Source organism: Drosophila rhopaloa, unplaced genomic scaffold (assembly GCF_018152115.1).
Source record: "Drosophila rhopaloa isolate 14029-0021.01 unplaced genomic scaffold, ASM1815211v1 contig_163, whole genome shotgun sequence".
Classification (NCBI taxonomy): domain Eukaryota; kingdom Metazoa; phylum Arthropoda; class Insecta; order Diptera; family Drosophilidae; genus Drosophila; species Drosophila rhopaloa.
This window is the reverse complement of record NW_025335043.1, coordinates 13,735,982-13,748,954: the sequence shown is the minus strand read 5'-3', so window position 1 is coordinate 13,748,954 and position 12,973 is coordinate 13,735,982. Positions and strand designations below refer to the sequence as shown.

Here is a 12,973-nt window from a genome sequence, read left to right as displayed (position 1 = left end):
AAGTTTGCATAATCTATGATGGAAATGAAACCGAATTTCAAAATGAAAATGTGTAAAACGAGAGAACGGCAATTAGTGGAGTTGCCCGCAATTGACCTCTTGCGATTCTTGAATAAATTATTTCCACGCTAATTATGCTTAATGTCCCATGGCCATGGTTTTTCGCTGGCATTTCCAGCTGTTACCTGTCCGGTGGCAAACACATAGAATATATCGCATCCGGCGACAAGTTTTGTACGCTTCCGGTTGGGCAATTAAGTCGGGTGCAATTTGTTTAAGCCACCCCGCCGATATTATTGTTATCGGTCTGCGACACACACTCTTGTGTGGGTTTTCCTTGCCATTTTTCATTTCGCTTTATCTGCACTCTCCTCTTGTAGCCCAGCATTTATGGCCTGAATGCGGTGTAAGCCCTTTTGGTTTGCTTATTGCGTTATCATTATCCTGTTATCCTGGAGCAGAGGCTGCTGCCAGGAGTGGCGCATAATTAAATTATCTCGCAATTGCCTGCTAAGTGCGCCAGACATTCGTTTATGTAGGAATTTAGCAGGGTATTAACTCCCGCTCTCTCTTATTTTTTATCTATCCTAGCTGGGTTTTTTATATTTATTAAGCGTCCCTTTTTTTGTGCTCCGTACTTTTGGCCACTTCCTGGCTTTTGTTCTTTTTTTTTAAATATTTTTTCTGGGCCCGCCTTATTATTATCTCTGATATTTTCTGAAAAATAAACTTGGTCCGCCACCCGCTCACAAAAAACGTCAATAAGTTTTGAAGAACCTTAATTATTTTGTTGTGTGCTTTCTTTATTTTCTGGTTTTGGAAAACTTTCGGTGGGCTGCCAAGTTGCTTTCGCCGTTGACCCCTTTGGCCTGGCTTCAAACTCCTCAAACTGGACTCGAAAGTTTAAGAGCATTTTCCGATAAATAGGAAAAAGTGTTTTTCCCCGCTTACTGCAAAATCATTTTGTCATCTACATCTGCATCCACACAGCACTTTGGTCCAAGGACAACATCAAAGGCTTTGCATAACAAATGCATCGTTTTGCCTTCAACTTCTCGGACTTGTAAGTATTGTTCCCAAAGCTGTTGCACAAGAACACACATGCACAGCACATCCTGTTTGCTTAAAAGCTTCCGCCAGGGATGTAATAGTGTGTCCTTGTTGTTCTTAGCAAATGTGCAATTATGACCAACCATGAGACTGCCAGCCTAACAGCCTGAATGCCTGGCCATCACACAGAGCCCAATGATTGACGCTGACTGCCATAAATCAATAAAGTGCAACTTGAGCATGGAAAAATGTCAACGATTGGACAAACAGCACATTCCTCTTGCCTTGACCTCCTCGAAGTCATCAGAATTTATTTGCAAAAATAATGCCCATCATTGTTAATCAAAGGCGGACGAGGGGAAGGATGAGGGGAGGATCAGGGGAGGAGCCCTAATGCTGACGCTGGTCAGCCATTGTTGTGTTGTCCGGTGGCCAATGGCCAATGGCCGCCAGACATTTGCTAGTCAGGAATTTAAACCGGCTCTGGCTTTTGGCCCGGCCTGCTGCTGTGTGTTCATTGGTATGTGCCCAACGCTGTCTGACATCCAAGCAATCAAGGCTAAGACACTAGAAGAGGTCTTAAAGTGGTTTCCTACCAAATATTACTTTTAATATATTTACTCCTTGTAAGATCGTTTAATTCAAGACAAACTATATATAAGTTCCATGGCACATATGTTCATAATAAATACAAAAATGATATCGAAATAATGTGTTTGTTATATTTATATTTTTACCTTTATATTTATTTTTAATATTTAAAAAATCGTTACTTATAAATATATAAGTTTTGTTATGAAGGAAAGAGTATATCGAATATTCTTAAATATTTGAATTGTATTTAATTTTTGTTTTTATATTTACAATTATTTGTGAAACACATTTTCTTGATTTAATTATGTTTTATATTTATTTTTAATATTTAAGTAGAGTTACTTAAATCTAAGTTTTGTTATTAAGAAAAGAGTACTTCAAATATTTGCAAATAATTTAATTGCAATTAACTTATGTTTTTACATTTATAATTATTTGTAATTTCTTGATTTGATTACGTTTCTATTTAGTTACCCCCGCCTGTAGACATGTGTCCGTCCAAACATACAGACAAACACATAGTCACTAGTCCACACTCATGTCCTTAACAATGGACGTTCGCAAACAACAACAATGACAATAACAACAACAACAACAACAACCCGAGTGCCACTAACAACAATGGAGCACAAAATTGCGGCTGTCATCAGTGAGGAAATTTGCATTTTGCACAAATTGCAATACGTAAGCTCTGCTTTTCTGCTCTATCCTCCATTTTTCCGCTCCTATTTTGTGGTCCTTTACTACTTTTAGGGCTTTCTGTTTTTTGTTGTTTTTTTTTCCTCGCCCAACTGCACAATTTATTGGGCCGCATATCAAATGATTTTGGGGGCTTTAATGGGGTGTTCATAGATGGACAGATAGCTGGGCCATAACATGGAATTATTTCGAACTCATTAGAGGATGCAGCTGTAGAAGCGACAAGGAAATTGCATTTACCAGCCCACCCACTCACATGCATATCAATTAAGCTCGAATTGGATGGGTGTGGGTGTGTAAGGTGTGTGTGTGTGTGGGTGTGTGTGTTTTTGTGGGCGTACGACAATGGGGCTACTAATGGGCGGGGGCGTGCCTCATTAATGTTGCAGGGCCCGCTCCGAATGCAGTTAATCGAAAGATTTTCCAGTCAACTGACCTCGCGGGACTCTGCTCGCAAAATTAGAAATCACGGAAATAGTTTCCGCCTGTGCACTGAACTGAAGTGGGCGTGGCCGGGCCATAATTCCATTGATTATGCCAGGTCCGCCGAATGGATTTTAATTCAATCATTCACAGCTGAACGATGTCAGAGGCAGTGGGACACGGCTATAGGTACACACAGGAAATAGTTGCTTAGAAAATAGAAATATAAAAATATAAAAAAATGGAAGGAAACAAAGTCGTATTAAAAATAAAACAAACAAAATGTAATTTTTATAATATAAAATATCAATATATTCCAAAAATACGAAATCCACCAAACAACATGGATTCTCAAAACCATTTTTTGGTTACATATTTCAATAAATAAATTCCATAAATCCATTCCATAATTAAAGGTAACATTTTCTTTTATAGGTAATATTTTCTTTTAAATTTTGTTAACCGTGCAGCGATGACATTCATTACTCGCGTGTTAATCATACGCCACGTTGCACAGCTATGAGCTAATTAAGGCTCGAACAACTCCTAGCCCCTCGAGTGATTTAATAGATTTCCAGTTTGACATTTTGTATGTATTCAGATAGATGGGTTAAGTGGCTGAGGCCCACTGAGTGTTTGCTGTGTAATGAATGGGTTAGCATCCTTTTTCCTTTGATTTATTGGTTTTGCTTTCAGCTCTTTTTTATTTCGGTTGTGCAACCCACACAGCAAACGTGCTTTGCATAATTATTTCTCGAGGGCTTGGCAAGTGTCCTGGCTTTTGCTGATTTTATTTTCCCACTGCTTGGCTCAGTACATACGAAATCAACGTAAAGTTTTAAAACCTAAAGGTTCCAAGTCTGAAATTTGAAAGAGGGTAAAGTTACGCCACTTTTGCACAAAACAATCATAAATACAGTCCGATTGGGATGAACTTATTTGGCAAATAACTGATCTGACAGAACTCCAATTCTAACAATACCAATCGGTTTTAATCCCAGTCAAAGTCAGCTTGAAAGCTGACAAATTTGTTGAAACTTACGGAAATGAGTCTAATCACAGATAGTACATGAAATAATGAGAAAGATAGTCACTGAAATAATGAGAGATATCTTGCTGAATCTTTTCCAGACGACCATGCATTTTGTAAAAATTGCTGAGCATTTCTCGGCATGGTTTGTTCTTCAGCTGGGTTGTAAATTCCTGATTCATAACTGCGTAGGTGGCCTACAGATGCCAGCAGAACAGGCAGGGAAATACAATCAAACTCTGGGGGTATTATTTACTTCTTTTGCTAGTAGATAAACAACTGCAATTCAATGGAAATCAGTCAGGAACAGCAAAAGGCCCGCTTTACGGACACACAAAACGTAGTTCCCATTTTTGACTGGGGCATCTCTTTCAATGGCCTTAGCAGAGATCTCTTTATCATTATATAACACAAGCGGACATGATGTGATCAACCACAAGTAAGACAAAGGAAAACCAAAGACAAATGAGGCTCTAGAAGTTGAACACCTGATGGTCAAAGCGGAACTTCTGGGTGTTCTAATCGTATTGCAGGTTGCACGAACTCAACAGAAGGCGTAATTTCTTCTGGTAATCGAAGAAGCTGACAATGTGCCACACGCAGAGCAGTTTGTGCAACGGCGATGGCAGCGGCATGTTTCCAACTAATTGGACTAACGACATCGACGGCAACAGGACGCGTAGTTGTGCAGTCAAAGGAGCAAAAATGCGAGTGGGGCGCCATAACAATTTGGTGAGTACTTAGCTCTAATGTGAGGATGGCTACACAGGGATAAAATATAACAACAGCTTAGCTGGAGTGGAATTTAAGCATTTAATTTAAAAGCAGCAGAGCGGACTGTTGAAAGACAGAAAGGCGCGAATGATTTTGGGGGAGGAATAGATTGTCCAATCTGAAAGTTTAATAAAATAAAAATCTGGCAGACCTAAGTAATATTTTAATTATGCTCAATGAGCTCCAGTCATTAACAAAGCTTTAATATATATCTTATTGTAGATATATTTATATTTTTTCTGACCGTTTTATTCAGTGTAAGTTTACCCTGGTCTTGGAACCCTGGGCAAATGCTTTTAGCATGAAAAAGCATTCTGGAGCTGCGGATAATTGATGGCATAGTCGCACACTGAAACCACTTCAATTAGCGGACTCTGTAGTCAGTCCGCAAATCGATAAGTTGCACACGCTTAAATATTTAAAAATTGTCCTGAACCGTAGAACCCGCTGTCAAACCCACTTCAGATTTGCGTCGCTCACGTAGCAAACTAATTTATTTGCAAACTGGGAATTCGCCGCAGAAGCCCACCTTCGCAAAAAGCGACAACGGAAAAACCAAAAAAAAATAAAGTGGAGAGTGTGTAAACTCGGTCAAACCTGACTTTCAGTTCAGCGCCGAATGGCGATTAATTTGTTCAGGTCTCAATCGCTGCTTACTCACTACCCACTTTCGACTTTCGACTTTCCACTTGCCACTTGCGAAGGAGATTTGCATGGCAGCATATCGGCCATGTTCATCGCAGCATAACCCAAAACTGTCAAACTCAAGCGGCTCCTTCCTTGGGCGACTTTATACGCTGCTAACCACTCTTCACTCAAAGAAATCTTAGGTTAAACTAATTCTCTTAGGAAATATATCTACTTTAAACAGATTTTTAGATCATACAATCATATTTTGAGCCTCTCAAAAAGATTTCCTAAATTATTTGTCTTAAATGTCAGGAAAATTTCAGGAAAACATTCTTAAGTTACCTCCAATAATTATAATTATTGATATTGTATAAACTGATTATTGATATTGAGTAAACATACCAAAAAATCTACAAAAAATGCAATAACCATATTTAGCAGATAAATTACTTTTCATATGCCAGTCTGTCAGTAGCCTTATTTCTTTTATTAATTAAGATCTTTTAACAACAATTTCTTTCAGGTGTATCTACTTTTCTACTCAGCTTTCATTGCTCGCCGTTTACTTTGTCATTTCAATTTTGAATTCGTGTCGTAGCGTTCAGCGCCTTTATGTGGCATTTTTAAAATCCTGTACATGTCGGCCCGAGCACGGATGCCCAAGGACTTGGGAGCCAGTAGAAGGGACCAACGACCAAGGACCCGTCCGGACGCCACGTTGGAATTCAATAAAGGAGCTTCGACTGGCCAAAGTCGGGACACTAGGCTGTTGGGTTGGAGTATAAACGGAAGGAAGAAAGGAAGGCAGCTGGGCAGGAAAAAAGGCAGACAGTTAGCCGGGCATGTTTGTCAAACAATCATTAGAGACGTCAGTCGGCAAAGGAAAAGCTGCAGGAATGTAGGCGTTGGAAAACATCACAATCAGCGTTAGCAGCTGCCGTCTGAGCCACATCACACCTAACCGAAGTAGATGCCAGATATCCGTCGACTACTTTATTAAGTGCGAATTTACGACGGCAGTTAAATAAGACGTCATTAGGAAACGGCAAAAGAGTGGGATATTACTCAGGGTTTCTTTGTGAAATTTCTGATTAAAGTAGAAAAATAGGCAGTTTTGTATTTAATATTCTATATTTTAAAGGAGTTGTTCAGAGGATTTGAATATATAAAACTTTAGAGTAACCAATTATTTCCCTTATTATATTATTTTATATATTATTCAGGGTTTCTTTGTGAAAAATAGGCAGTTTTAAAGCGATCAGATAGCTGTTTTTAATATTCTATATTTTAAAGGAGTTGTTCACAGGATTTGACAGCAAACATGTATAAAACTTTAGAGACACCAATTATTCTTAATTAATTCTTAATTCAAAATTATAAATTTTGGACTACTCTGGCTGTAAAACTTTTCACCCCCTTTCACTTCCAGCTTTTAATATCATTACTGTTTGGGTAATATTATTGTGTTTATAAAGCTTGCTTCCTCTAAACTTTTTAGTTCGTCTAATTTTCTAAGCCTCTTCATAGCTTAATTGTACAAAAATTTTCCACAATTTTTACCACCAAAGTTGCTACTCAGTTTCAACTCCACTCTTCTTTGCTCTTCAGCTTCCGAATCCACAGGATTTTTCAGTGCGCAGCTGTCCACATTCAACATTCTGACAACTGCAGCAATTTTCATTAGCTTAAAAACTTTGCCTTACCAAACTACATTTTTAATAAGTTTGTTTGTTTTATTTTTATCGCTGGCTGGTGCTATCAAAAAATGCAAAAAGGGCATGTGGAACGAGAAAGAGCGAAAGAGCATCAAAAACATGCATAAATCATCAAAAGCATCTCTGACAACTAATGAAAATATGCAAAAATTTATAGCTCAGTCAAATCGACGAAAAAAATGTTCGGATAAAGCGTCGAATCAAAAAGAAAATCCCAATAAAAAGTTAAAGCGAACAAAAAAATAAAAGTAAGGGAAGACTCTCAACAAGCCAAAGGCAAAAAGCATTTAAATTGAAAAAATGGCAGTCGAAAAATAAATTCATTTGCTTTATGCATGCCGCACGCAGCAGGCAAAAAAAATTGGAGCCCGAGTGGCAAGGACACAGACAGGATGTGCGGTAGAGTTTTATGTGGCAGTTTATTTTTGGCGACACCCAGCTTCAAACCCTTTTGTGCACCCGAAAAAGACCAATTTATCGTCATTGAGAAACTATCTCAAATATTTTTATCTATCTTGCTTAAAAAAAAAAATATAAGATCACTTTTCAGTAAACTCTTCTTTTAAATATAGAAAGCAATATTTTTTCCTCCTTATTTTATAAAAACTTTTTAATATATTTTCAGCAATATAAACAAAACTGGAAATTAAATTATTAAGCTTTGCCAAATATATAAATATTTTTTTAATCCCATTTATTTATGATTAGATTTATTTTGCGAGTGTACAGCTAGGTTCCTATTTTGTCAGATATTGAACATATTTATTAAGCTTTGCTAAATAAATTCTAAGCCCAGCCTTTATTTTGCTTACATAAAAGGCCTATTTATTTATGGTTTGCTTATTCTGCCAGTGTACTCCGAGGTTCCTACTGTTTGGCCACTCCTTTTTTCCGTAGTACGACGGCTACAGGACAAAGGTACCGGAATGTGACACGATGCGGCGACGGGAGGACAACGATGCGGCCATGTATAAAATTTTTCACAATTGCAATTTGTAATAAAAACATGCACTTTTTGCCATTGTTATATGCGGCCACACATGCTGTGCTGCACTGTGGAATGGAGATCCCCATCTCGCATTCGTATATGAATGCGGGTCTGGGGAAGTTACATGCGTGTAAAACCATTTGCCGGGCGATGAAAAAGTCGGGGAAAAAAGTTGGACCAAGATGCCACCAACCGGGGGAGAATGAGCTCCGGTGCGATTGCGATGGCCAGACAGAGATAGAGGTGAATCGGGAATTCCAGGAGAAGGACGTGGTGACCTCTTATGGCTTTATGCCCTTTTAAGTGCTCTACCCATTTCATAGCCATATCCGTGGCCACATCCACATCCACATCCACATCCTCTTCCGAGAGCCAACTGTTAAAGCGGTCCAGAGTACAACTCGGCAAATAAACAGAGCATAAAATATGATTGTCGTTATTTTTTGCAAGTAATTCTCATAGGGGTAAAAAGCACTGAGAGGTATGTTAACAATGGAATATAATTGATAGTGGCTGATGCTCTTCATATTTATGAACCAAACCGAATAAAAATAAATTAAAAACTTTTCACAAAGAAATAATGAATTTGAATATCAGTTGTGCACTTTAAAATAACAACTCCAATGTTTTCATTTTCAAAAGGCAATTGCTTCAATTTTTTCATCATAAATGAAATGTCACAAGATACAAAAAGATATTTTGGTCAACCAATTCCCAAATTGTTTTAATGAACTTGTACGATTATATCTTATCGTGCTTTACCATGTCATCACAGAATGCGTAATGGTTTCGTATTCCTCCCAATTCATGTAATGAACATTTTATGACCTTTACCGATGTAATTTTTGATATTTCAGTTACTTAGTTTATTACCAGAAATGGAGAAACACGCAACGGCCAGAGGTTTTTGTCTGTGTCATTTGATTTGTGTGTGGTATCAGACTGGAAGGATCGGACTATATTTGGGTTTTTATAATGTGGGTTATGCGGAGCAGCTGGGGAAATTCACTTGCGATGAGCAACTCTATGTGCAAGTCATGGCTGTGGTCAACTTGTTCGCCAGTTGGCTCTATATCTTCTTCAGTTATCGGTGGATCCACGATCAGTTTGTGTTCCTGCTTTACATACCTCTTTATTTATACTTTTTGATCCTGAGAAAACATCTTACGGAGCTCTTAAATGAATGTGTTGGTGTGCATAAATCAATGCAACGAATTCTTGGCAGTCGATTGTGTGTAAGGATACGCAGAGAATGCATACACACTTTACTTCTAATAGTGTTCCTTATTTTGCTTCTTATATGGCAAATGAGAATATATTCGGTATATCAAAGTGCTTTCATCTTCGGCGTGGGATTTATCTACCACTTGGAGCTCTTGTTTTTTGGAAACTATCTCATTTGGCTAAACTGTATCTATAGTTCTCTGAATAAGTTTCTCTGCCAAGACATGAGAAGTGACAGATTGTATATATTAAAAGGAGTGCTAAGACAGAAACCAATTATTTGGCGAGTTCATCGAAACGTTTCCAGATATTTTGCCCTTCATATAATAAGTTTTATGATCCAACCAGGAGTTAAAATTCGCAACATACTTCACAGTTCTGGTCAACAAGTGTACGCTCAAATGGTTTCCTTAACGATCCATTTACTCTTATTGGCATTATATTTTGAAATTGCCTGCAACCTACAAAAACAGCATCGTAAATTTCAGAAGAATTACTTAAAATTAAAAGATGATCCCAATAATTTTGTTTTGAAATCCTGGCGTCTTTTGACACACAGAACTTTGCCGAAGGCATTTGGTGTAACGTTTTTGAGAAAACATGAAAAAGTGCAGTACAAACAGGATGTGGTTACCATGATGGTGAGTTTTTAATTATATTTTTGTCATTAATATATAATATTTAACAGGAAAACTATTTTCAGTTCTCCAATAACTATTCTGCTGTTCACTTAACCAAAACAACCTTTTATTTAACAACTATTGGCTTTAAAAGTGTTAAGCTTGGAATTCCTTTATCAATGCTGACGAGTTGCCTAAAAACCCACATCCTTGAACTCCTGCTATTCCTATTTATTTGCTTACTTTTCCACAAAAACATGACAGTTCAGGACTACGAGTATGAGTCGCAGGACGATTTCAATGGCAATGTGACCCAAACAATTAGTCAAGTCTATCGCTTTTATTTCTATGATGAGTACAAGTGAATAATAAACAGCAAAATGAGTCACATTAACTTAATTAACAATTACTTAATGGTTGCGGAGAGTAATTATGGTAAGAATAGCAGTTCGTTGGAAGTTTCAGTTGTTTTTCGAAATGGCACGACTTCGCTTCATCTTTAACATTGTGAAAGTTTTGCGATTTCCCTTGCATTTCTTCGGACTTCTTCAGCTACGTTTTAGTAAATCTCGAAAACTATATCAACAAAAAGCCAACCTGTGCAGATTTTTACCAGCCATATTTATTTCCTTAATATTATTGTTGCACAGGGCTGTAAGTAGTCATTGGGAAAAAGAAAGTCAGTTAGTTAACAATCTTAATATTGAAAAAAGACCTCTAAGAAGTAAAACCGAATTGTGGAACGAAAATTTTACCAGCCTCTGTTTTTTTCTGACTTTAATTTGGTCTTTGGTTAAAAAGGATCAACTGTGGAAATTAATAAATGAGGCTCAACTGGCATATAAAAATCTAAAATCCCTTCTGGGAAAACAATTAATCCTGCAATGTTCCTGGCTCATTTTCATCTACGCAATTCTCTTGCTGCTTTTGCTAACTATTTTTGGAGTGCAAATACTTGTTTTAAATTGGCCAAAAATGAATGGTGAACCCAAAACTATAACCCTAGCCGATCTGTTTCAGATGACCAACTTTATTATGGGACTACCTCGAATAATGTTCGTGTTGATTATGGCGTTGCATGTTCTATATCATCTGATGAATGCAGGATGGCTTCAATCCCTGAGGGAGCTAAGATTGCAAAGGAATCTTAAATTATTTCAGTTCCAAATCCATAACATTTTTTCCATTCAAAAAAGAATAAATATCTTGGCTGGTCATTATTTTAGAATGTCTTATATATGCTACTTATGTATAGTGGCTTTTCGGATAGCTGAATTTCTGCAGTCCTTTCGTTTTGATTCCAATGAGTTTGTGCAACAGCAAAAGAGCCAAGAAGATCTGGAAGATGAAGCCATCTGGGATGGCCAGGAAAACTTGACAACTCCCACGAATCCGCTGATGAAATCTTTGCTTATATTATCCTGGCATTTGGCTTTGTGGATGTTGCTTCTTGCTGCAGCTTATTTACAGCAGGAGGAATACCTCAACATAATGAAAAAAAGCTGGAATTTTAAGTCGGATGAAAATGGTTGCGAAATGAGAGAATTTCTTGATGGAAATAAATGGAAAGGGGTTGCCTTCAAAGAGTTGGATATTCTGGACATAATGGTTGGTAGCATAAAATATAAACTTTATTTATTATCTTTACTTTACTAATGTAAATACTTCGTTACAAAGTTTTTTTCAGGAATCTGTATTTGCGACCGTCAACGAGATTCCATTTGTTTTATGAGTGACAGGCTACGAAAAAAGAATTCCACCTATCTTAATTTGGTCATTATTGCAGGACACCTTAAGCTCGTTTTAAATATATTAACTTTCGCTGGAATCCTCTACTTCGTGCAGCAAATGGAAGTCAGACAACTGCATAAATACCTCAAGCAAGAGTCATAAAAAAGTTAACTCACGCAACTCATCACCATGACAAATTAAATAATAATTAAATTAGTATACAAATAATTTATGCCACAGAAGAAGCCCAGATGCTTTGTGTCTACCTTTCCCTCAATTACTTAATGAATACAAAGCAGAAAAGTCGGGTGGTCAACCTTTCTGCCATTTTAATGACCTGACCTCGGGCCTTTTCAAATATCACAGACATTAAAAGGCAACCCTCAAAACTTTTGCCATTATAAACATAAAATGGAAAGCAACAAATGGCCGCCGTATTGTTGTTATTCCAATGGCCTTGGCCTCTCAAATCTTAAGGATCCGCACCTTTTTGCGTGGCGCCAAAAAAAGGTGTAATTTATGCGCCAAACTTGATTGAATTTATTCGCAGTCGAGATTTACTCCCGGACACACAACATATCGATACAGTGAAAGAAAATCAAATTAAATTCAATAAATTAACATAAATCTGAGTAAATTTCCTGGCACTCTGTTGCCCACTCCAATTGGTATGCAAATGGCAACTGCACGGGCCTGAGCTCCCTGGTTTTTTTTTTTATTTTGGGGCACCGCCGAGTCGGAGTCGCTTCGATCGATTCCAATAAACTTCTTGCCACACGATACGAGCAACTGGCAACATATGCGCTATCGATGCAGCCGCCGGCAGCCCGTCAGTGAAATTGAATCTGCGCCCGGAGAGCAGGCAAGAATTCGAAAAGCCAAAAAGGAAATGAGTCGAGCGGATTGGGGCCGGGTTTGGTTTCACTTAAGGGGTGGTGCAAATACCTTTAAAAATTTCCAAAAAACGTAAAATTTTATTGAAGTAAGAAGCCCACGTTAACCGCGTTAACTGAGTAGTATATTAACTTGCAGGCATTTCTATAAGATTTTATACTAAAGCACAAATATTTTGAAAACATTTATGTATAAAATAAAATTGGAATTATCAAACAGGATCAAAAATGTATAAACAAACAAGTACACAAAAGGTCATTATGCTTGTAAAACAAAGCAGTAATTTCTAAAAAAATATTTAGATTTTATATCAATGTCCAAATATTAAATCATTTCAACAAACACGATCAAAAATGTATTAACTTTTGAGTCTCAAGAACACAAAAGGTCATTGTACTTGTAAAACAAAGAAGTAATTTCTGAACCAAAAATTAAAATCAAAAGTTTTGTACCTGAATAAGAGTACAAAGTCTTTCAAAGTTAAGCCCAGTTTTTTGATCACCAAAAGCACTTAGTGCGGCGGATGCGCGGCACTTAAAGAGTGCACCTTGAAATGGCGTTTGGCATCGCTGACCCGCTGCCATTTCGAAAAGGAGCCGCC

At 37.5% G+C, this 12,973-nt stretch overlaps 3 protein-coding genes across 3 annotated transcripts; 2 read left to right on the top strand and 1 right to left on the bottom strand.

Moving 5' to 3' along the window:
- Positions 1-3,822: 3,822 nt before the first annotated feature.
- Positions 3,823-4,431, bottom strand: LOC108042405. Its single transcript, XM_044457787.1, is given in 3 exon segments — positions 3,823-3,922; positions 4,077-4,212; positions 4,215-4,431. Coding segments are annotated over 3 exon segments (453 nt in total).
- A 4,350-nt stretch (positions 4,432-8,781) lies between these two features.
- Positions 8,782-10,112, top strand: LOC108037366. The gene is made up of 2 exons (XM_017113918.2): positions 8,782-9,768; positions 9,831-10,112. Exons 1-2 carry the CDS (start codon positions 8,782-8,784, stop codon positions 10,110-10,112), a joined length of 1,269 nt encoding a protein of 422 aa, XP_016969407.2.
- A 112-nt stretch (positions 10,113-10,224) lies between these two features.
- Positions 10,225-11,640, top strand: LOC108037363. The gene is made up of 2 exons (XM_017113915.2): positions 10,225-11,355; positions 11,425-11,640. The coding sequence occupies exons 1-2, from the start codon at positions 10,225-10,227 to the stop codon at positions 11,638-11,640; spliced, it is 1,347 nt and encodes a 448-aa protein (XP_016969404.2).
- The last annotated feature ends 1,333 nt before the right edge of the window (positions 11,641-12,973 follow it).

Bases quoted from the DNA above. Each gene is read 5' to 3' on its own strand.
- LOC108037363 (XM_017113915.2), top strand. From the start codon at position 10,225: ATGGCACGACTTCGCTTCATCTTTAACATTGTGAAAGTTTTGCGATTT. The intron at 11,356-11,424 runs GTTGGTAGCATA...TTCGTTACAAAG, and splicing joins TGGATATTCTGGACATAATG to TTTTTTTCAGGAATCTGTAT.
- LOC108037366 (XM_017113918.2), top strand. From the start codon at position 8,782: ATGGAGAAACACGCAACGGCCAGAGGTTTTTGTCTGTGTCATTTGATT. The intron at 9,769-9,830 runs GTGAGTTTTTAA...AACTATTTTCAG, and splicing joins AGGATGTGGTTACCATGATG to TTCTCCAATAACTATTCTGC.